At 44.7% G+C, this 24,781-nt stretch overlaps 2 protein-coding genes across 4 annotated transcripts in view; one reads left to right on the top strand and one right to left on the bottom strand.

Annotated features, from left to right (window-relative positions):
• LAMC1 (laminin subunit gamma 1) overlaps window positions 1-10,307 on the bottom strand; it is a 344,488-nt gene extending 334,181 nt beyond the window's left edge. Inside the window, exon 1 of the mRNA XM_033915414.1 lies at window positions 9,569-10,307. Coding sequence (XP_033771305.1) covers window positions 9,569-10,031 — 463 coding nt within the window. The 5' untranslated portion in view covers window positions 10,032-10,307. The remainder of the gene's footprint in view (window positions 1-9,568) is intronic.
• SHCBP1L (SHC binding and spindle associated 1 like) overlaps window positions 10,268-24,781 on the top strand; it is a 325,723-nt gene continuing 311,209 nt past the window's right edge. For 2 of the 3 annotated variants that reach the window (XM_033915416.1, XM_033915415.1), the window contains exon 1: window positions 22,133-22,822. In XM_033915416.1, the coding sequence (XP_033771307.1) occupies window positions 22,349-22,822 (474 nt within the window). In that variant the 5' untranslated portion in view covers window positions 22,133-22,348. Of the gene's footprint in view, window positions 10,433-22,132; window positions 22,823-24,781 lie in introns of those variants that run through there. The other variant, XM_033915417.1, reaches the window with a different exon arrangement.

Raw genomic sequence — 24,781 nt, 5'->3', positions numbered from 1 at the left:
GGACAGAAGGGTATAGTTGCACCAATATCTGATGAAACATACACAAGAGAGATGGAAAGAATTCCTGGCATTGAAGGAAAAAACAAGTTAGGTGCTTCTTTTCTATTAGCACGTCCTTGTAAATATGTTTCAAGATACTTGGGTATGAAATATGTGTTTATTGCTCCGGAACATCTTGGATCTTTTCTTGTTAGTTAGGCTGAACATAGTCAGCCTAACTAATACCCCCTTTTACTAAATCGAGCTAGTGGTTTTTTAGCGCCAGGAGCTGTGCTGAATGCCCCATGCTGCTCCTGATGCTCATAGGAACTCTATGAGCGTTGGGAGGAGCGCAGGGCATTCAGCGTGGCTCCCTGGACTAAAAACCGCTAGCACGGTTTAATAAAAGGGGGCCTAAGTTTCTTAAATCTCCTTATGTTTGTTGCAACTCTCCCTAATTATAGTGGTCTAAGGAAGGGTATTGGTTTATCCACAAAAATTGAGAATTTTGTTTTATCTTTTTGAATTCTTCTTTTTGATGTTATATGGACATAATCCCTGTATTTCTTGAACAAGTGCATCTAACTTGTATTTTGGATTAAATTATAAATATAAAGGAGATAAGGTTCTTACCTTGCTACCTTTTCTAGTAGATAGATGTGTCATTCCGAACAGTAGGGTTTTTTCCCCATGCCTGTGAGCCATGCATAAGGAATTCACTCCAGGTTTTCAACTCCACCTCCTTCTCCAGAGTGCTCTGGTGCCCCCTTCAGTTTGTACTGAAGCAGGCGATAGCCCTCTATTGGAACAGTTAAGAAGGAGGGGTAAGGGAAGACTCCCTAAACTACAAATCTGTTCTGCTCTGAAAGTATAAACAAAAATGATAAACATTTTAATTGAACAATCAAAACATTGAAATAACCATACCAATCAGCAACATTTACGGAGCTCAAATATTCCCCCAATGAATTATAAGCAAGTAATAGATTATTCGTCATACCCTTAAGGTCTGACCGACATCAAAATCTCAGTTTTGACTTGAACTTCTGATTGAGAAAGTAGGCAGGCAGAGAAATAACTGACAGGGCAGGGCTTCATGACACCTATCTACTAGAAAAGATATTATTAGCAAGGTAAGACTCGAAATCACTTTTTCTAGTGCAATAGGTGTCATTCTGGACATTAGGGATATACAAAAGCAGTCCCAGAAATCTAGGGTGGGATCTCTGCACTTGCTCATAACACTGAGAACCCAAAGATGGTGTGTCTTCCTGTGCTGCAAAGTCTACTCTGTATAACTAGGAGAATGTGTGCAGAGTGGACAAGGTTGCTGCCCTACATTCTCTCTAGGCACAATTGCCTGAATTTGTGCCTATGAAGAAACAACACTTCTTGTGGAATGTGCTTTCAAGGAGACTGGCGATTGCTTGCCACAGGCAATATATGCTGACGAGCTGGCCATCCATGTCCATCTTGAAATGGTAGCTTTAGATGTTGGTCTACTGAGTCTAGCCTGACTGGTGAGCATAAAAAGATGATCAGACAGTTGTAACTCATGGTGACCTGTAGATAATGTAGAACTCCTCACATCCAGCTTTCACAGAATCTTGTCCTTTTATCTTGTAGTCTGGAATGCTGGTAGTCTTACCTCTTGATTGACATGAAATGTTGAAATGACTTTCGGCAAAAAGGACAGAACTGTGTGCAGGGAAACTCCCACCTCAGTGCTCCTGAGGAAGGACTCCTGAACAACAGGGCCTGTAGCTCAGAGACTCGTCTTGCTGACATAATGACCATGAGGAAAACAGTCTTGACGTTAAGATCCAATAAAGATGCCTCCCTGAAGAGGCTCATCCAGAGCCTGACTGAGGCCTTGCAGAACCATTTTAAGGTTCCATGACGGAAATGGTTGTTTTACCAGTGATTTGAGCTTCAGTACCTCCTTTTTGAATCTGGCTATGTCTGGATTCAAAGCCAGAGGAGCTTTACGTTCACAGACTCTGAATCATAAGAGGCCCGCCATTTGGATTCTTCAAGATGCCACTGCTAGGCCTTTGTTGAATCCTGCTTGGAGGAATGCTAGCACCACAAAGATCAGAGCACTAAATGGCTCAACCTGCTCATTCAGGCACCAATGTTGAAATGTCTCCCATGCCTTAGCGTATGCGGAGACGGCTGTAGGCTTATTGGCTCTGAAGAGAGTAGCAATAACTACCTCTGAGTATCAAGAGCCCTGAGATAGAAGATCCGGCTACACCTGTAGTCTGACACACCTATCCTTCTGAAGACACACTAGGTCCATGTACCATGACCTAAAAGGCCAATCCAATGCTACCAGGACCACTCCCCCTGGTTGGTTTTCTATCTTGTGGAGTATTTGCCCTATCATAGATCATGGGATGTAAGAGGTCTGACAATTAAGTTTGCAAACTTGTTTCCGTGCGTTTATGTTGGCAGCACTGTACAAACAACTCAGTAAGGTTTCATAACCTTGGTATATCAGTGTCTCATAGCTGTGTTCGCGTCAACATGTGGTGATGTCTTGCTGAATGGGGGTCATTATTGTTCCATATTTTTGTGTGCCGTTGCAAGAAATGTCACAGCTTGCATAAGAGCAACGAACAAACATTAAATTTCTTGTTAAACTTGACAAGAGTGGAAATGAAATCAGGGACATGTTAGTCCAAGTTTATAAGGATAAATGCCATCAAGAAAGTGGCAGTGTACAAATAAATTTGACGTTTTTCTGAAGAGAGAGAGAGCCTCGCTGATGAAGAAAGGTCAGGGTGGCCAGTAACATGCAGAACTGACAAAAGCATTGCAGAAATTTGTCGAACTGTGCGTCAAAATTGTCAGTGGACTGCGAGAAGAATAGCAGATCAAGCAAACATCGATAGAGAAAGTTAAGAAAATCTTAACTGAAAGCTTGGCATGTGAAAGGTGTCTGCAAAAATGGTCCCAAAGGAGCTCACCGATGAACAAAAACAAAGGAGTGTCAAATTTTGCCATGACCTTTTGGAAAGGCAAGATGATGTTTTGGGCCATATTGCTGGTGCACAATGGAAGTCAGCCAATTTTCTATGACCAAAGGAGTTCTGCTAGTCCAAATCAAGTCAAAATGATGCTACTAACCTTTTTTTGATATCAGGGGAATTATTCATTATGAATCTGAACTGGATAAACAGTAAACAAGTTTACTATTTGGAAGTATTGAAAAGGCTGCGTGAAAAAGTTAAGTCGAAAACGACCTAAACTTTTCATCAACAACTCACGACAACAGAGTTTTTAGCCAGAAAACAAAATAACTTTTGGAACACTCTCTCCACTCATCTGATCTGCCCCCCCCCCCCCCCACACACACACACACAATTACTTTTTTCTTTATCTGAAGATAAAGGAAATATTGAAAGGAAAACATTTTGATGACATTCAGAACATCAAGGGTAATACAATGACAGCTCTGATGGGCATTGCAGAAAAGGAGTTCCAAAATTGCTTTGAAGGGTGGACTAGGTGCTGGCATCAGTGCACAGCTTCCCAAGGGCAGTACTTCAAAGGTGACCATAGTGATATTCAGCAATGAGATATGTAGCATTTTTCTAAGATGAGTTCACAAACGTAATTGTCAGACCTCATACAAAAGCTAGGTCTTCGCTTCTGGACTCAGATCTTCAAATGAAGAACCAATCCACCTTCTTGTTCCTTGCCATAGCCATCAGATCAAAAAAGTTGACTGACCCCCATAGAAGAAAGATGGACTGGAACGCTGCTGCAGATAACTTCCACTCTTCTGGGTCTAAGGTCTGCCTGCTGAAGTAATCGGCCTGGACTTTGTCCACTCCCGCAACATGTGCTGTGGAGATCGCTTCCAGGATCTCTTGGTGCCTCCTTGATGATTGACATATGCCACTGTTGTACCACTGTCAAAAAAAACCCTCAAGACTGTCTGTCATTCCAGTCTCCTCTTCAGCTTCTGCAATGCCTGATGAATGGTTCGAAGCTCCAGTCTGTTGATGGATCAATTTCTCTGGGAGGCCAACCGCTGACCCTATACCAGGCATCCATTGTAATGACTGCCCCAACCAAACAAGCTGACATCTGTTGTGAGAATCGCCCACAAAGTTAACTTGAGGGGCATGCCCTGCGATAACGACTGTGGACAAAGACACCAACCCATACTATGGTGCATTCTGGAGAGGGTGTAAGCCTTTGCCCAAGGGATTACATGTATAGTGAAGATAGTGTCACACAGCTAGGGCTGGCTTGGCCATCAGTCCTGTTATCTGTGGGAAAACCTTCTGTCTACATGCTTCTGAAAGATAAACCCATCCTTCTGCCATGTTGAATAGCATTGCAGGTTTTCCAGGTAGCAGGTGATGGGGGATTATCGGTGAAAGATGGGACTTTCCCTTCTGCTGCTTTTCCTGCCGGTCAATCATCTCAACCTGCAGGACTTAGAGAGACCTGCAGCTCAGTTGATTGCGGCAGGGAGAGCAGCCTCCACAGGAGGTAGGAGCTGTACCTAGCGATTACTCTTATGAGCAAGTGCCAGGCAAGTTCCTCCTTTCTTTACCAGCGATCTCTGCACATATGCGTGAACATAATTTGAATGCTATTATGCTGAGAATTGCCTGTAAAAGTCAAATTGTTTCTAGTGAGTTTCGAGAATCAAGCCCTGAGTTGAGAATGCCTGTCCTAAAGATAAGTTGGATAGGGTCAAGGGTAGTTTACAAGCTGTTATAAGCTGGTTGGCAAAGCATAAGAATTGTCATACTGGGACAGACCGAAGGTCCTTCAAGCCCAGAATCCTTTTTCCAACAGTGGTCAACCCAGGTTCCAAGTACCTAGCTAGATCTCAAGCAATAAAACAGATTTTATGCTGCTTATTCTAGGAATAAGCAGTGGATTTCCCTAAGCTATCTCAATAATGGCCTATGGACTTCTCTTTAGGAAATTATTCAAACCTTTTTTTTAACCCTGCTAAGCTAACTGATTTCACCACATTCTCCGGCAATGAATTCCAGAATCTAATTGCACGTTGTTTGAAAACATATTTTTTCCAGTCTGTTTTAAATCTACTACTTAGTAGCTTCATTAGTAGCTTCATTGTATACACCCTAGTATTTTTAGAAAGAGTAAACAAGCATTTCACATCTACCCTTTCCACTCTACTCAGTATTTTATAGACCTATATCATAGCTCTAAGCCATCTCTCTTCCCCAGGCTGAAGAGCTCTAGCAGCTTTCGCTTTTCCTCATAGGGAAGTTGTCCCTTTATCATTTTCTTATTCTGCTATATTTGACCCTGGGGCAAATCACTTGCCCCCTTCTATTAAACTGCGCTAGCAGTTTTTAATGCAGAGAGCCGCGCTAAATGGCTTGCGCTGCTTCCGAAGCTCATAAGAACTCTATGAGCGTCGGAGCAGCGCGGGCCATTCAGCACGGCTCCCCGTGCTAGAAAACTGCTAGCGCAGTTTAATAGAAGAGGCCCCTAATCCCACATTGCCCAGATACAAAAGTTCCTATATATAAGGCACTTTGAATGTGTATCCATAAAAAAGTGGTATACAAGTCCCATTCCCTTTCCCCTTTTTTTGCGATGACCAGAATTGCACACAGTATTCCAGGTGTGGCTGGACCATGGATCAATACAAAGGCATTATAACATTCTCATCTTTGTTTTTCCATGCCTTTCCTGATAATTCCTAACATTCTCTTTGCTTTCTTAGCTGCTACTGTACACTGAGTATTGGATTAGATCATTTTCCTAGATGGTGATTCCTAACGTGGAACCATGCATCATGATTTGGGCTCCTCTTTCCCACTATCTCTTTATACTTACTCACAGTAAATGTCATATGCCATTTTGATGTCCAGTCTCGAAAGGTACTTCTGCAACTTTTTCACAATTTAACAACTTCGCGTCATCAGTAAATGTTAATTATATCACTAGCTATTCCCCTAACTCATTGATGAATTTGTTAAAAAGCAGCAATCCCATCACAGATCCCTAGGAACTCCACTATTTACCCTTCCTGTGGTTCCCCCTTCCTCTCCCCAGGGAAACTAGACCACCATCTTGTCCACATTCTATCAACAATGCCCGATTACAAATCATTCCAAAGAAAAATAAAGACCCTGCTAATCAGAAACTTTGCCAAGACTAGCAATGCCATGCCTAAGCATCCCTTATTTCAGTCTTGTAATTAGCACCCGATTATGTAATTTTCCTGAAAATGTCCAGCTTACCTCTTTTGTAATCCGCCTATAACTGTGAGGTTAAGGTGGAATAAACGTTGTTAATGTAATGCTATACTGTAGTGGTCTCAAACTCAAACCCTTTGTAGGGCCACATTTTGGATTTGTAGGTACTTGGAGGGCCGCAGAAAAAAATAGTTAATGTCTTATTAAAGAAATGACAATTTTGCATGAGGTAAAACTCTTTATAGTTTATAAATCTCCCCCCCCCCCCAACAAAGGCCTGCATGTTCCTTCCTTCTTTGCAGCGTCCTCCAGCTTCCTCCCTGGACTCCTGATCTTAGTTTTAGCTAATTACCGCAGCCTGCATAGAGGATCTCCGGTGCTGTAGCGTTCCTTGCAGGCTGCCATCGGCATCCGCAGCACGTTCCCTCTGCCATGGTCCTGCCCCTCCTTCGACAAGGGAACATGCTGTTGAGGATGACGGCAGCCTGCAAGGATTGCTACAGCACTGGCAATCTTCTCTGCAGGCAGTGGTAATTATCGAAGGTAAGAGCAGAAGGCCAGGGTGGAAGCTGGACGATGCTGCAAACAGCAGGCAGCACTAGTACAGATTGCAGGCCACAAAATAGTACCTGGCGGGCTGCATGTGGCCCCCAGGCTATCTATCTATCTATCTATCAAAAAACACAGCTACTATCTGAACAACATAGATTTGGTCACTGGCAGGATATCAATTACCACCACACCCTGATCAGCCAGGTTGGACATCTAACTAACTTGGATTCTCAGAAGAATAAGTATAAAATGGTTCTTTAGTCTTAAGAAATAAATGCTTACGATAGTTCAAGAACACATCCCTCCCAAGAGGGGGAGTGGAACATCTTTTTTGCTTAGAAGGGCCAAACAAACAAAGCTCTGTGTCTCTGCTCCCTCATCTCCCTGGCTGCTAATGCTTTGTAGGGCAAAATATTTAGTAGGGCCAAGACCCCTGTGACCTACTCTGTTTCACTGCCATATCCCACACAATCCTCCCCCTCATCATTTTCCTGCACAGTGTGACTCATTATAGCTGATGAAACAAAAGTTTTTTTTTTAAGTCAGACTTTAATATACAGAAAGATATTTAAGAGTCCCATTACCCAAGATCACCATGAATCATGCATAAATTCTCCTCTGGCATGATCTTTAAGCAATGCAACATATTTAGGTGCCTCAAGGCTGTAAGAAAGTGAACCTGGTCAACTTGATGTGTAGCCTTAGGGAAGATTTTCCTGGTTCCCTCTCAACTCTTCCAATATATCAGAATACAATAATGCAGCCAGCTAAAGGTTCAAGAGCCTAGGTAAGAGCTGTAGCTCATCTCATTACTAACCAATTCAATGACCGATAACTAGCTGCTGTTATTGCACAAGATTCAGGCCTAGGTGGTCAGTCAAAGCCCAAGCTACATGGTCCCCCAACTCATGATAGGTACTACAATAATTCAACTCAGTATAACAGTAGGGGTCAAATCTCCTATTACAGTAAGTTAAAGAGAAAAGGAGAATAAGTGAACTGGTAAAAAAAAAAATACAATTTCTCTACCACCTAAAAATTAAAAATATGCAAAAAAAGGTTGCATTGTGTCACTTATGTTCTTCTTCTGTGTATATCAATTTAAGAACAGAGTACACTTGTACAAAAATTGCACATATTGTATACTAATAGCCCATGCTAAAATAAAAAAAAAGTTCTAGTTTGTATGCTCTTTCAATTATAAAACTACACAAATCTAACTAGTATGGATGATGTTCTCATGTCATTTTAAAACAGCAGCACATCATTGCTAAAGTACCAAAAAAGGAACTGCTCTCTGGCATAACAAAACAGGACTTAGAGCCCTGGGGACATGAGCAGGCCTGTCAGTTTATTCAAGGCATAACTTAGAAAAGTGGTATACAATATCATTAAGAAGGAAAACAGAATTCCTTACACACATACACATATATTTTTAAATACTGTATTTGTAACTATTACAACAAAAAGCTGAGTCTCATCATCATACATTCTTTGTAGAAGTTGTATCAGTTTGCCAAGTCTGCCAACACATTTTATAAACAGTGGCAGACAAGAGGATCAGCAAAGCAGTTAAGCACAGAACTAGGAGGAATTAACCATATTTCAAAGTACATTCAGAAAGAATGCATTTGGAAATGCTCTGCACTCCAAAAAATTTTTTAAATAATATGATAAATTTACTAAATTCACATTTTTTTTCTTTTGACAGAGAGGTTACCCTCCTTGATTCTTCACCCACACATCTTAATTGACTATATAAAACTGGGATTAGACTTCCAAATACCAGAGAACCTAGGGTCTGCTACCATTACTCCAATAGGAGGCAAAGTCTTATACAAAAAAAAAAAAAAGGCCTGAGCACAAAATTCTAGAATTTTCTCTTTTTAAATTTATAATCTCTTAGCTCAGCTTTTTACATGAGCTAGCTACTAAAGCCCTCCCAAAAGCTGCCCTAGAACCACAGAAGTGCATAGTGCTAGCACTATCTATCACCACACCTTCAGTTGGATAGCTCACACAGCAGCTACGGTACTATGATAGCACTGGAACATTTGGACTAGGCCTTAGACTGAAGCGATTTTTTTTAAGGAGAGGAAATGGGTTAGTCAAAGCCATTCGATCACACACAGACATCAATAAAACAGAAAGGAGTGAACTCGAAGTTGCTTTAAAAGCTCTTAAAAGAGTAGGGAAATTCCTGCCACACAAGAACTAGTATAGCCTCTGTTTTAAAACAAGGACGACAGAAACTATCTGGAGCAAGAGGTGGGGAAAGGCAGAATAAATCATGTTAATTTAGCGAGATTCGTAATTAATTGCTTAAGAAGATGTGCTATATCTCTGAAGTTATCAGCTGAAGCACGTCAGTACATTAGTTGAGCCCTTGTTTATTTAAATAAATAAATAAATCAGCCCCGATAAAAATAAGGATATGAGTAAATCTGTGTCCCTACATACTCTAGGCCAGTGATTCCCAACCCTGTCCTGGAGGACCATCAGCCAGTCAGGTTTTCAGGATAGCCCTAATAAATATGCATGAGAGATTTGCATATCATGGAGGTGGCATGCATACAAATCCGTGCCATGCATATTTATTAGGGCTATCCTGAAAACCTGACTGGCTGGTGGTCATCCAGGACAGGGTTGGGAACCACTGCTCTAGGCGAGCCTAGAGATTACTGCATTCAGTGCCAGAGTCTAACACTAGTAAAAATAAAAATAATTGTAAAAAAAAAAAAAAAAAAGCCCCTACATTTTCTCAATACCACAGAATTCAACAGCAAATAAACTGGTAGCGACATTTCAGAAACTGGCCACCTATGTTATGTTACCTAAGTGAAGGGTCAGGTTGACAGATCTCGGATACTGGATGCCCGCTAGCATGGTCTGACTCTGCCACCAGGTGGGGTCCATCTGTTTGTTGTAGTCGGTCAGGTAAGCGGCTCCATGCTGCAAGTGAAGTTGGCTGGCATCGCACTGGTGACAGGATTTGGTCACCCCCGTGACTCCCGTCTGGACGCAGTACTCCTCTGGAGGAGAGCCGCACGTGTTGCTAGCTACTACGGTCATATTAAAGGCAGCGTTGATGAATTCAGGCATGCAGCGCTGGGCTCGCCCATGCTCGTCCGTGCATTCATCCATGGCGGCCGACGCGCCGCCAGACAGGAGTAAAAGTTCCAAGAAGCCAGTCCACAGCAACAGCCGCACCCTGCCGCATAAGTTCATGTTTGGCGGGCGGCTTCGGAGATGCTGGCTAAAGCGAAGAAAAGATGAAGTTTGGAACAACGGGAACATCGGACCGCTGCGCCCCACTGTGTGAAAAGAGACGCGAAGGACACAACAGAGTAGCTCACGCGCAGTAGCAGAAGTCTGGCACTCCTCCTGCAACAGCAGGCTCGCGCTCGGGAACCAGTTGCTCTCAAAACACAGCACCGCAAACTCTGCGTGATTTTGAGCTCCTCTTCTCGTCAGCAGGCGATAGGTTGGAGAATTCGACCGGAGACGCACAGTGTAGGGACAGGGGCGGGGCAACAGAGAGTGAGCGCCACCCTCGCGCTGCACCCTGGGAATATTAGGAAAAAGAAGGGATTCTCTGGCTATTTCCGTCCCCGGCCGCAGGAATGCGTTTGAAGAGCCGCGGGTGGGATGTTTTTAAGCGGAAACGTCACAGCCCTTGCTTGTGCTTCCACTGTGTGGTAAGGGTGGATCACCCGCAAGCTACTTGTAGTTCGAGAAAGGTGCAGTTCAATCGGTTCGTTTAGCCTTACCTACCAAGAAACAGAAAAATCAAGTGCTGCTGTTACTTTCAAATGTTTGTATAGTTCTGCATTGTGAATCAGCACATGGAAAGAATGAGGCGTAGATGCACTAAACACGGTCGGTAATTTTTTGCTGATTCTGAAACAGCGATCCATTTTCCAACGAGTTTGCGTGCAAATGATTTGCACGGAGGTTGCTGTGAGAGCAACTTGTCCTGATGATACAGCCACAATGTACACATGCACCAAGATTTACTACAACAGTCGTAGGCATGGCTTATTGTAGCATGTCATATGCTCACAAAATTGCCATTTGTCAAAGGCCTTAGCTATAAAGCATTCAGCATCAGATGGTGGCAAGAGGGAGTGGGCATCCCTCCTGCTATTTGTAGGTCGCCGGGGGGGGGGGGGAATCACGTTTGTCAGGGGGGACCCTCGGTCGTTTTTTGACAGGCCTGCCTGTCTTCATTTTTTTTTAATGTGTAACACATGCAAAATATCTGTGCCATGGGAAAAAAATGAATAAAAGATAGGCAGGCCTGTCAAAAAACCTGCAGACCTGTCGGTAACTGGTCTGCAGCAGTCGGGTTTGCCAATAGTAAAACCCAATTCAAAATAGCCAAGCAACTGTTAGTGAATCAATCGCTTGGCTATTTTGCATGGGGTTTTGCTAATTTGCATGAGAGGATCAGGATCGGATTGCTAATGCCTTTAGTGAATGGGTTGGAGGAAAATTTGGTCACAAAAGGCTCACAAACCGATCGGTACACGATCGGTTTGCTTAGTGAATTTGGGCCTCTGACATCAAGATCCTATAACACTCACTCCCAAATTAACACATAACACCACTCCTGCCAGTGTGAGGTCCCACCCATCCCAACCACAAAACTCTTCTAAAAAGTCACAAACACTACCATACCCATACAAACCACACCCCCTTCTACAGAACAACCTGAAATCCTAAAAATCCCCACTCCATCCTCCAACTACTCCCTGTCACTAGATTCCTGCATAAGTCCCCCCCTCTCCCTGCCAGAATAACCAAATAATACATCTGGGTGCTCTCAATCATCAAAGAAGGATATTCTCTTCATTTTCTGCAGATTCCATCAGATCACCCTCTAAAAGAGGGTCCTTCCAATTTGTCGCAGACCCCCCCTTCTTCTCACTGGTACTCTGTATATTATCTATTGGCCCAATCTGCTATACTTTGTTATACTTGTAAGCTGACTTTTGTCTATCTAATATAATAAAATGATAGGCCGCGCATGCGCATTAAAAAAACGTGTTCCCTGATCTGTCGCGAAAATACGAGTGCGCATGCGTGGGTTTTACGTCACCACCTACTCGCTTTGTACTCACGGCTGCGGCGGCGGCGGTTTTCAAATAAAAAAAAAACTTACACATCTGCGGCGGCCTTCCTCACCCCCGCCTCTCACTCTGCATGCTACCGGCTCCTCTCCCGAACTGCACAAAACTCTGCTGTTCTTCGGTCTGCCCTGCTCCTTGCCTTACTATATTTTTAAGTTGAAAGACGAGGCAGCGGCTCCTCTCAGGATCCCCACCTGCGTTGGAAGTCCAATGCAGTCGGGGATCTTGAGAGGAGCCGCCGCCACCGTGTCTTTCAAATTAAAAATATACTAAGGCAAGGAAGGGTAGAACGATCTTCAAATGGCGGCAACTCGATCTCGAAAGCGTGCATCCCAGTCCCCGCGCCTGCCTACCCCCCAACACAGCGCTTGAGGCGGTTCCCGGCTCTCGCCAACTCGCATGATTTCCTGCAACACGGAGCGGAGGCTGCCGGGAGGAGGGCTTTGAGGCAAGCGGCTGTCGGCTGAGGGCAGGGCCAGGAGCGGCTTACAGGAAGAGTCGGTTTCGGCCGCGAGCGGCGGCTGCCAGGAGGAGGCCTTCACAGAGCGGCGCTGGCGGCCCTCCTTCAAGGCAGCACAGCTAAAGCACTCAGGTAGGAAGGGAGGCCTACTACTGGACAGGGGGAGCAGGAAGAGGTGCTGATGGACAGGGGGGGGGCAGAAAAATGAAGGGAGGCCTACTGCTGGACAGGGGGAGCAGGAAGAGGTACTGATGGACAGGAGGGGGCAGAAAAATGAAGGGAGGCGTACTGCTGGACAGGGGGAGCAGGAAGAGGTGCTGATGGACAGGGGGGGCAGAAAAATGAAGGGAGGCCTACTGCTGGACAGGGGGAGCAGGAAGAGGTGCTGATGGACAGGGGGGAGGTAAAACAAAGGGAGAAGGGCTGCTGCTGGATAAGGGGAGCAGTGAAGGGGTGGTGGTGGACACAGGGGAGGTAAAAATAAGGGAGAATGGACAGGGGGAGCACGCAAGGGGTGGTGGTGGACAGATAAAAGAAAGACAGAAAGAAAAAAAGAAAGACAGAAATACAGAAAGCAGCTAAGGAGACAGAGAGAGAAAGAAATAAAGACACACACACATATATATTCTAGCACCCGTTAATGTAATACTGTCAGTATTATGAATAAGGCCCGCAGCCACCTTCTCAGGAGGCATGGTTTGGTGCAGGTTTGTAGGTGACCCTAATGCGTATGCTTGAATTTTTTCCCACCTACAGAAGCTGTCAGTTGCCGGCAGACTGCCGATGAGTGAGGAAGTGTAAGTGAGCGCCGTTGGATTTTAGTTTTTGACAAAATGACAGAAAAAGTTGAACAACGATACTGCATTAAATTTTGTGTAAAGCTTGGCAATTCCCAAGTGGAAATGATCCACAAGATTCAACAGGCCTTTGTGGGATGAAGCAATGGGCACCACATAGGTAAAGGAGTGGCACTTCAGAGATGGCCGCACATCAGTGGACAGTGAAGCACGTTCTGGTAGACCCTCAACATCCAGAAATGAGATTGTCATTGACTAAGTGAGGACCCTGGTGATGCAGGATCGTCGAATCATGATCAGAGAACTTGCAGACGAGGTGAGCATCAGTGCTGGATCCGTTCATTCCAGTTTGACTGAGGATTTGGGCTTCAGGAGAATTTCAGTGAAGTTCGTGCCAAACCTGCTAACAATCGGACAAAAGCAACTCCGTTTGGAGATCACACAGGACATCCTGGAGACTGTGAACAGTGATCCCAACTTCCTTAGCACAGTTATCACTGGCGATGAGTCCTGGGTTTATGGCAGTGGTCTCAAACTCAAACCCTTTGCAGGGCTACATTTTGGATTTATAGGTACTTGGAGGGCCGCAGAAAAAATAGTTAATGTCTTATTAAAGAAATTACAATTTTGCATGAGGTAAAACTCTTTATCCCAGGACAAGCAGGCAGCTATTCTCACAACCCACCCACCTCCCCTGGTTGGCTTCTCTGGTAGCTATCTGAACTGAGGAGACGCGCCCTACGCTGGGCAGGAAGGCACTCGTGCATGCTAGAAGCAACCAACATATACATAAAAATTGTGAGCAAACGACATTGTGAGGAACAACAAACCACAGTGGTTCTCCGCGGAGATCTCAGAACTAGTAAAACAAACAAAAAAAAGCATTCGTTACCTACAAACAATCACAGCAATCGGAAGCTAAAGAAACCTATATGGCTAAATCCAGAAAAGTTAAAACGACAGTCAGAGAGGCTAAACTCCGGATGGAAGAAAACATAGCTAGGCAGGTAAAGAAAGGGGAGAAATCCTTTTTTTAAATACGTTAGCAACAGGAAGAAGGACACAAGCGGTATTGGGCACCTAAAGAAACCTGACGGCAACTTTACAGACCCAGAAGCAGACAAAGCAGAAATACTCAATAACTACTTCTGCTCAGTCTTCACCTCTGAAGCGCCAGGATCCGGTCCTCAGCTACAGACAAGGGGGGGTTCGGAAGACCCATTCCTGGACATGGAATTTACTGCAAGCGAAGTCTACCGTGAGCTATCAAAAATAAAAGTGAACAAAGCTATGGGCCCGGACAATCTACACCTTAGAGTACTTCGAGAATTGAGTGATGTCCTGGCAGAGCCGTTGGCCGTGCTCTTCAATCTTTCCCTGAGCAAGGGAAAAGTACCCCTAGACTGGAAAACTGCCAACGTTATCCCGCTCCACAAAAAGGGAGGTAGGTCAGAGGCTGAAAATTATAAACCGGTGAGTCTCACATCAATAGTGAGTAAACTGGAAAAATTGATTAAGAACAGATTAGACACGTTCCTGGATGATGAAAGATTAAGAGATCCCCACCAGCATGGCTTTAAAAGGGAAGGTCTTGTCAATCCAATCTGATAAGCTTATTTGATTGGGTAACAAAAAAACTGGATGAGGGTGAGTCCCTGGACAAAGTGTATTTGGACTTTAGAAAGGCTTTTGATAGTGTTCCACACTTTAGGTTATTAAACAAGATGAACTCGCTAGGACTAGGAGAAACACTGACAGCATGGGTACAAGACTGGCTTAGCGGCAGGCTTCAAAGAGTAGTGGTAAACGGTATCCCCTCAAAAACATCGAGAGTGACCAGTGGAGTGCCACAAGGCTCGGTCTTGGGCCCGATGCTATTTAATATCTTTGTAGGGGATCTGACTCAGGGACTTCGAGGCAAAATTACACTATTTGCCGATGATGCTAAACTATGCAACTTTGTGGGCAGGGCATCAGAACCTGACAGCGCAACCAGGCTCAACACTATAGCGCAAGATCTGCTTGTATTGGAAAAATGGTCCACTACTTGGCAACTAAACTTTAATGCCAAGAAATGTAAAGTAATGCACCTTAGGAGCGGAAATCCATGCAAAACATACACCTTGAACGGTGAAAACTTAACAAGAACTACTGCAGAAAGGGACTTGGGAGTTCTCATCCAGGAAGATATGAAAGCTGCTAATCAGGTGGAGAAAGCTTCAGCAAAGGCCAGACAAATGCTGGGTTGCATCAGAAGGAGCTTTATCAGCCGAAAGCTGGAAGTCATACTTCCATTATACAGATCCATGGTGAGATCTCACCTGGAGTACTGTGTCCAATTTTGGAGGCCACATTATCAAAAGGATGTGAAGAGAATGTAGTCGATACAGAGAATGGCCACTAGGATGGTCTCAGGATTTAAAGACATCCCATATGAAGAACGCATGATCAGACTGCGCTTGTATTCTCTCGAGGAGCGCAGAGAAAGGGTGGGACATGATAGAAACATTTAAATACATCATGGATCACATCAAAGTGGAGGAGGAAAACTTTTTTCTAAAGGGTCCCACGGCGACAAGAGAGCATCCACTAAAACTTAAGGGAGGAAGATTTCATGGTGACACTAGGAAATACTTCTTCACCGAATGGGTGATTGATCGATGGAATGATTTTCCCCGCCAGGTGGTCGAGGCCAGTAGCATGCTCGACTTCAATAGTCGATGGGATAAGCAGGTGGGAGTACTACAGAGTTATGCTCAAACGATAGATACTCCAGGGAAGAAGGGTTCTTGAGTAGGCAGGCTAGTTGGGAGTAGAGAGTTGCGCGGGGACAGAAATCCCACCCGTCCCCGCCAAAATCCCACTATCCCCACCTGTCCCCGTGAGGAATCCCCTCCGTCCCCACCCGTCCCCGCGAGGAATCCCCTCCGTCCCCACCCTTCCCTATAAACTTCAGAAATAGTTATTTTATTTAATTATGCTACTGAATTAAAGGCTCTGGTAGAGACCCATTTACAAATAAGCAAAGAGACTTTATTAATTTGGAAATATTAATTGGGAAGAATACATACTTTGTAAATGGGTTTCTACCAGAACCTCTAATGTAAATATAAAATATAAATACTCAGCTGATGAGAACCCACAAGCTGTCAGCTAAGGACTTCCTTTGCAGTTGGCCGGGGGTCCCTTTTGCCAAGCTTGGCAGGCAGCAGTAGCGTCCCTGAGTCACAGATGCTGGCACCTCAGTGGCTCATGGATGCTGCCAGCGACTGCTGCGCTTGGTGGAGGGGAGTTCTGGCCATCTCTAGAGGAGGTCCTCTGCTGGCGGTGCTTGGGGATCTCCACCAGTCACAGCAAGGGTCAGCAAGTACTTCAACACTGTAGAAATAAAACCAGAAATGCATTTCCTTTTCTTTTGAACACAAAACAAAGACATCTGCCATATACATTTCCCAAAGCTAACATATTTTACCGGCCTTTGTATGAGGGAGGTCTGGTGCCCCAGAGTAAGGAGACCTGCAGCCATAGAGCATGGGACTCCCACAGGGATGAAAACAGGCCTACCTAAATTCTGGCGATGCAGGCATGCAGTTTAAATACAAGTTCACTTGCAAACACCTCTCTTTCTTATCTTTTCAGTGGGCTCCCTAAACCCAGTCTGATAATCTCTTCTTTGTTATTGCCCAAACCCCTTTGACATGTGGAAAAACACTTCACTGAATGTCCTCACACTGTAACTTCACCATTGATCATAGGCCTCTACATCATAACTCATTTGTTGCACATTCCCTCGATCTTTCTCTGTGATTCAGGAGCCAACTGCCAGCAAACCTCCAGGCATCAAGACCTCTCCTCTGGTTCGTATACAGCGCTGGTGATAGGTCTCCTAGTTATCCCCTCTGCTTTCTTACAGTTGTATCGCAAAATACAAGTTCGGCGTTGCGGCGGGAAACAGCCATGCTGAGCAGTGAGCTCAGCACATACACAGCTGAAAGCCTTGCTTGCTGATTGGTCCGGCGGCCCCGCCCTGCCGTGCCGCCGGACCAATCAGCAAGCAAAGCTTTCAGCTGTGTACGTGCTGAGCTCACTGCTCAGCATGGCTGTTTCTGCCGCGACGCCGGAATTGTAAGCTGCATGCCTGCATCGTCAGAATTTAGGTAGGCCTGTTTTCATCCCCGTGGGAGTCCCGTGGGCCAGGGGGCGTCCCTGTGGGAGTCCTGTGGGTCAGGGGGGCTTCCCCGTGGGAGTCCCGTAGGCCAGGGGGGGAACCCGCGGGATTCCCACGATCCCCGTTCCCATGCAGACCTCTAGTTGGGAGGGAGGGTTCTTGAGTGGGCAGACTTGTTGGGCCGTCAGCCCTTTTCTGCCATCATATTCTATGTTTCTATATGGGTGACCTCCAAGCTAACCAGAATGGGATGGTGGGAGTGTTGGCAATTTAGGAGAATAAATTTTGTAATACTGTTTGGCCAAACTGTCCATCCCATCTGGAGAAAGTATCCAGATAATAGTGAGAAGTGAAGGTATGAACCGAGGACCAAATAGCAGCCTTACAAATTTCCTCAATAAGAGTAGATCTGAGGAAAGCAATTGAAGCTGCCATTGCTTTAACTTTATGGGCTGTGACTCTACTGTGTAGGGATAATCCAGCCTGGGCATAGCAGAATGAGATACAAGCAGCCATCCAGTTGGAGATGGTACGCTTAGAAATAGGATGTCCCAACTTATTTGGATCGAAGGAGACAAAAAGTTGAGCAGTTCTGTGTGGTTTGATGCCTTCAAAGCACGTTTACAGTCCAGCTACTTCTCCAGGATGAGAATGAGGCTTTGGAAAAAACACTGGAAGAACAATGGATTGGTTGAGATGAAATTCTGAGACTACTTTAGGGAGGAATTTAGGATGAGTACGAAGAACCACCTTGTCATGATGGAACACCGTGAAAGGTGGATTAGAAACTAAAGCTTGCAACTCACTGACTCGTCGATCAGAAGTGAGGGCTATAAGAAACACCACTTTCTATGTGAGATACTTCAGATGAGCCTTGTCAATTGGTTCAAATGGAGACTTCATCAGTTGAGCAAGGACAACATTGAGGTCCCAAACCACAGGAGGCGGTTTGAGAGGAGGTTTGACATTGAAAAGTCCTTCCATGAATCTGGAAACCACCGGATGAGCAGAGAGTGGTTTCCCTTCAATAGGCTGATGGAAAGCCGCAATTGCACTGAGATGGACTCGGATAGATGTAGACTTGAGGCCAGAATAGGATAAGTGCAAAAGGTAGAGCTGCTGCTACCACTACCAGGCACTTAGTGAACACTCTAGAAGATGAAGTCAGGCCGAAGGGTAGTACTCTGTATTGATAATGTAGATTTCCCACCCGAAATCTGAGATATTGATGGGAGGCCGGATGAATGGGATATGAGTGTAGGCCTCTTTGAGATCCAGAGAGCATAACCAGTCGTTCTGCTCGAGAAGGGGATAAAGGGATGCCAGGGACAACATTCAAAACTTTTCTTTGACCAGAAATTTATTGACAGCCCTGAGATCTAGAATGGGCCGCAGATCGCCCGTCTTCTTCGGAAAAAGGAAGTAATGGGAGTAAAACCCCCTGTTCTGCTGTTCCAAGGGAACTGGTTCGATGGCATGGAGACGAAGCAGAGCTTGAGCTTCCTGATGAAGAAGGGCGGACTGGGAAGGATTGGAAGGATACTCTTTTGGAGGAAGCTCTGGTGGAACCTGAGTGAAATGAAGAGAGTATCTGTCCCTGATGATGGTGAGCACCCAGAGGTCGGATGTAATAGTCATCCATCGTGATAAAAATGAAGGAGACAACCTCCTATAGGGGGAAAAGAAGACAAAGTCAGAACGGTGGAGGTTATGCTCTGTTTTAAACAGTCAAAAAGGCTGAGTAGTCTTAGGTGCAGCAGAAGGTTGAGGTTTTTGTTGCTTTGGAGGCTGCTGTTTTTTAAGAGGAGGGCAAGTGTAAGGAGCCGTCCTCGGAGCAAAATGCCGTTGATAGATAGGAGCAGGGCGTGTAGGTTTGGCAGGAGCTGGCTTTGGCTTAGGTCTGACAATAGAAGCAAAGGATTTTTCATGTTCAGACAATTTCTTGGTGGCTGCCTCGATAGATGCATCAAAGAGATCATTGCCCTCACAAGGAATATTAGCTAAGCGGTCCTGAAGATTAGGATCCATATCAATGGTACGAAGCCAGGCAAGGCGACGCATAGCTATAGAGCAAGCAGCTGCCCGGGCAGACAACTCAAAGGCATCATAAGATGACTGGAGGAGATGTAAGCGGAGTTGAGATAACGAAGCAAGGACTTATTGAAATTCAAAGTGCTTTTGAGCATCCAAATAAGTCAAGAACTTTGGTAATAGAGAAATGAGGAACTCAAAATAAGTAATAAAATGAAAATTATAATTGAGGACTTTAGAGGACATCATGGCATTTTGATAGATGCGACGTCCGAATTTGTCCATAGTTTTCCCTTCCCTTCCAGGAGGAACAGTGGCATAAACCTTGGAAGGATGGGACCTCTTCAAGGAGAACTCGACAAGCAGGGATTGATGAGATAACTGTGAGTTGTCAAACCCTTTGCGATGTACAGTTTTATACCTAGAGTCCAATTTGCCTGGAACAGCCGGTATAGTATAAGGTGTCTCCAGGCATCGACCAAAAGACTGAGACAAAAGCTTGTGAAGAGGAGATTTGGATAAGGCAATCAAAACCGCTGCATTGTCGAGGTTCGGAAGTGGAGACCTCTAACGAGGAGTCGGTGGTCTAGTCGAAGTAGGGGTAGATCAAGGCTTAGTTGAAGAGGGTCGTTCTTTAGAAGAAGAACCATGCCTGGAAGCATGCCTCGATCGTCGGTGTGAACTGTGCCGGGAAGCAGATCTTGAAGATCGAGGAGACTGCGCCTCAGAGACAGAAGCAGCCGATGCTACCAAAGAATGGATAGGACTGGAGGCTTTAGATCGAAGCTCCAGAGGCTTGGTGGAGGAACCTCAATGCACTCCCAAAGACTCTGCTCCTTGTATAGAGTGTGAGGATTCCTGCCGAAGCACTTGCAAAGATTCTGCTCCTTGCTTCACATGCTTGGATGCCAGACCAGACACTCGCAGAGACTCTGCTCCCTGCAAAGAGTGTGTAAGCTCAAACTGAGGCAAAGGAAGCGGCTCGACCCCGCGTGAGTCTGCTGAATGCCCAGGCTGGTTGAGAGGAAGCAGCTTCGGTCCCATATTAGTAAGGAACTGAATAAACTGCTTCTCCAACATGGTCTGGAAGGAAGCCGGCTAGGATGGATCCGCGTTTGAAACCAGACCACCTGCTATGGCTGGAGGTTCCACCGAGGCAGTGTAAATGTTCTTCGACTTAGAAGTCTTAGGCACTTTAATCACTACCGCTGGAACTTTATGCTGAGCTATCTGACCTGAGGAAACAGGGGAAGATACAGTAGGTGTCGTCGAAGAAAGAAGTGCTGCAAATGACGAAGGTCTGATGAGGCTCGAGGTGGAAGCAGAAGGAGTCTCAGTCAAAGGTGAGGCCGAGGGCGCCTTCGATGTCGATGGATCGGAGGAAGAATCCATGCCGAACAGCTTCTCCACCAAAAGATGACGACGTTTAATGGCTCGAGATTGAAGAGTAGCACAGCGCTCGCACGACTTCGGTTGATGTTTCGGCCCAAGGCACTTGAGGCACCGACGGTGTGGGTCCATAAGGGAAATCGCACGCTGGCACTGGCTAAACTTCTTGAAGCTCGTGGCAGGCCGGGAAATAGGAAGAAAAATAGATGCCGTAAGATCGAAGTCCTTGGGCTGCGGCCGAGCAACCTGCCCCGGTAGACGGATGGAAGAATGAAATTTTTATTTTTATTTTTTTAAACTAGAAATAAAGTAAGAACAGTGATTCTTGAAGAAAAAAATACAAACCGCGGTTCAGAGAAGGCACAAAGTAACGAAGGTAAACGCAGAGAGTCAAAGACGGACTTCTCGGCTCCGCAGAAAACTGAGAACTGAGGAGACGCGCCCTACGCTGGGCGGGAAGGCACTCGCGCATGCACGGTGCGGTCGACTTGAAACTTATGGTTTCTTCAAGCAAGACTGCTTGTGAGGCGTCCACATCCAGGCTCCGTCTATGACATCACCCATATGTGAGAATAGCTGCCTGCTGTCCTGGGATAATTATAATTTCTTTAATAAGACATTAACTGTTTTTTTCTGCGGCCCTCACAGTTAAAGTTTAACATCTTTCCTTTCTCAGAACTGACACATTTCAATCACTATTTTGAAAATAAAATCATTTTCCCTACCTTTGTTGTCTGGTGACTTTATTTTTCTGTGCTTTTAACTATGTTTCCAGGGCCTTCTTGTCCATTAACTGTTTTTCTCTCTGTCTTCACTTTCTGCTTTGCATCCATCTTTGGCATTAACTTAGCTTTCAATTTTTCTGCTTTATTCTCAAAATCTACATTTCCTTGACTTACCTTCCTATTTATCTCTCCTTCCTTCCAAATTGGCAGAACTGTTGGAAGAAGTGTCAAGTGTGTGGTAACCCAAGGGGACTACTTTGAAGGAGATTAGTATAAGATTGTTGTATCTGAATATGAGGATTTTTTTAAGAATAAAGGTCTGATACATTTTGAACAGCCCTCCTATGTATTACTAATTTCTTTATAGTTTCTCTGTTATGTAAGCACACCTGATTAGATGTATTATGTGCAAGTGTTATACCCTTTAAGTTAAAGTGTTCACCCTTTTGTGTTATTCTGCAATAATTAACACCATATGAAAATATTAGTATTTTAATTTCTCACAATTTAATAAAATTTCTGGCAAGGAAAAAATACTTTATAAAACTATCCGAAGTCAACTCTCATCTTGCACAAAACATAAGTAGGCAATGCATAGTTATGTCATTCTTTTAATACATAGCTATTAAAGCGTGTGAAAGGCTGTTCTACATGATGACATTACTTATTAAGTATCCCCTGAACATACCAGAAAAGTAAATTGTTCAGGGGAACCCACCATTACATTACATCGTACAGCGCTCTGAAAACTCTCGCAGGTCCCCTCTCTGCAGGCCACACCCAGTGACTATCTGGAAATCTTTCCAAACTTGCGAGGCGCGCGCCATCTTCACCTTTAACCAATAGGCGCTCTGTCTCGTGCTTTGAGCGGGAACAGAACGAGCCGTAACGGACGTCTATCTTACGAGAGAAATGGCGTCAATCGTTATCAGTGAAAATACCGAGACACTGTCGCCTGACAAAGTTGATGGTCTGAGTCCCAAAACTTTAATAGGCCCAGAAGATAAAATTGAACAGGGGATCGAGAAGATGTCCCCGCGAAGGGCCGCGCCAACTGTACAACCCAAGAAACCAAACTCCTCCGGGGAAGGCAAACGGTATCCCGCCGATCGCGGAGAGTCTGACGAACGAAATGCCTTGTCGCCGGTTCAGTACATGCTTTCATCCACTCGGCCAACAAAAGGGGCCTCCGCCTTCGGAGAACCTAGAAGGCGATTGCTGCCTCCAGATCTGGATAATAAAGAGGAGGCAGACGCTGGAGAGGATAACGTGCCTCTGGTGCTTAACGATGCTTTACTGCCGCCGCCGGTCTATGTATCCGACGTTAAGATGGCGGCCCAGGAGCGGATCACACTATATTGTGACCGAATTCTCCAGAACTGCAAGGTAAATAGACATGGGCTTCTTTTAATGGGTTTAAACAAATTATAAATAGTTCACAGTTCCGGATGACAAGCATCTCGACCTTGATTATTATATCAAAATGATTAGGGTTCAGGATTCAAGGCTAAGTAACCCTAAATTTAGAAGGTCCTTCAAAGGCTTTCCTATGTTGGGACATGTAGGAGAAAATTAACACGTGAATGCAAAGTTTCTTGTCGTCAGCAGCAGATGAATCCAGACGAGTGGGTTAAGTCCATCTACCAACAGGTGAAAACAGAGAACACAAAGTTGAGCTCTGGCATATAGACCATGGTATGGTCACTAGTGATTTAGTATTCTAGCACAGCAGGTGGAGGGATGGACTCTCTTCTGCTTCTGGTTTAATCTTTTGCTCAGTGTAAACTGGAGGCAGTTGCTTGGTCCAGCCTAGCTTGGCTCCTGTTGCGGCTTTGCTGTCTTGAATGAGTGTGGGGATTTGGCTCCCTGGTTGCCTATTCAAGGTCATAGCTGATGTTGCTAGTTCCCTGCCCATCCCCTGGAACCCAATGTTGCCTAGTCCTTCACTCCTGTCTAGCTTCTCAAATAATAAAAAAAAACACCTGGGGAGATTCTCAAAACTTTAATGTGGTCATTAAACCAGTTCCAACCGGTTTAGTGTTCATGTATTTTAGCTGCAAATTATCAAAACAGCTTACCGTGGTCTTTTCTGAGCATCCTAGCAACATCCAACTCTACCATGCAAACGTAGTACAGGGGGGTCATTAATATTTAAACGAGCACTCCGTGTGATTCCCTAACCTCAATGTCCTTCATTTGCAAGCTAAATTTTCAGGCAGGTCTGTGCTGTCCTAGGCCTAGATGTAGAGAGTTGCACGGGGACAGAAAACAGAATCCCCTCTGTCCCTGCCCGTCCCCCATAGAATTTACCTGTCCCATAAAAAGCAGCAGACTCTGTCTATAACTCAGGCTGCCTGTATACACAGCCATCCCCCCCACACACACACACACCATACTAGGCTGCACTTGGTAAAAAAAAAAAACCTGCACCACCCTCCTTAAAGGAACATTTAATTATTGGGGGGGGAGGATAATGTGAGGGGATACAAGGACAGCTGTACCAATGTAATTTGAAGAAGAATGAGAGCATCAGTTTATAATCCAATATTAATCTGTGCAGGAAACAAGGCTATGTGTGTTCTGTTAGTGGACTTGTTCCACATGCTCAAGAACAAGATACAGAGGTAATCTGAAACAGGACTTTCCATTTTGAGACATGGAGTATCATCTCCTCTGTGAAGGACTAGTAATAACAGTGACTAAATAGAAAGTACCTAACAATACGGAGAGCAAGTGGTAAGAAAAAGCATTTTCCTTGGTCCCCCCACATTCTTTATTGAATGGTCTATCATTTTGTTGATGCAATTATTATTTCAAAAGGGTGTACAAAAATCAAATGACAACAGATGCCAAAGGCAAAAAAAGAGAAGCTTTTGAAGGCTTCTTAGTCAACTTCTTTAAGAGCTTAAACAGTATGGCCAAATAGTGTCAGACAGGTGAAAGAGTAGCCTAATAGTGCAGAGACTTGAGATCCAGGGGAACTAGGTTTGATTCCCACTACATCTCCTTGTGAGTCTGGGAAAGTCACTTAACTCTCCAATGTCCCAGATACAAATAAGTACTAACTGTTTTGATTGTAACCACAAAAATGTGGTATAAATCCCATTCCCTTACAAGTAGCAAAAATCGCAAATAAGGAAGCACTCCACAGATTCATACATAGCATTACTGAATGGATCAACCAGTCATTGCCATCATTTAAATAATAATAATAACATCATAAAGGTGACTGTTAACCTAATAACTGCCCACTTTTCCCTGCTAAGTGAAAAGAATAGATCATACAAGGCACCACATGATAGCGGGTGGGGGCCCCCAAACATTCCTCATTCAGTCAAACTCTAG

Source organism: Geotrypetes seraphini, chromosome 12 (genome assembly GCF_902459505.1).
Source record: "Geotrypetes seraphini chromosome 12, aGeoSer1.1, whole genome shotgun sequence".
Lineage (NCBI taxonomy): Eukaryota > Metazoa > Chordata > Amphibia > Gymnophiona > Dermophiidae > Geotrypetes > Geotrypetes seraphini.
The sequence above is the reverse complement of the archived record's forward strand: the minus strand, read 5'-3'. Positions and strand labels throughout refer to the sequence as shown.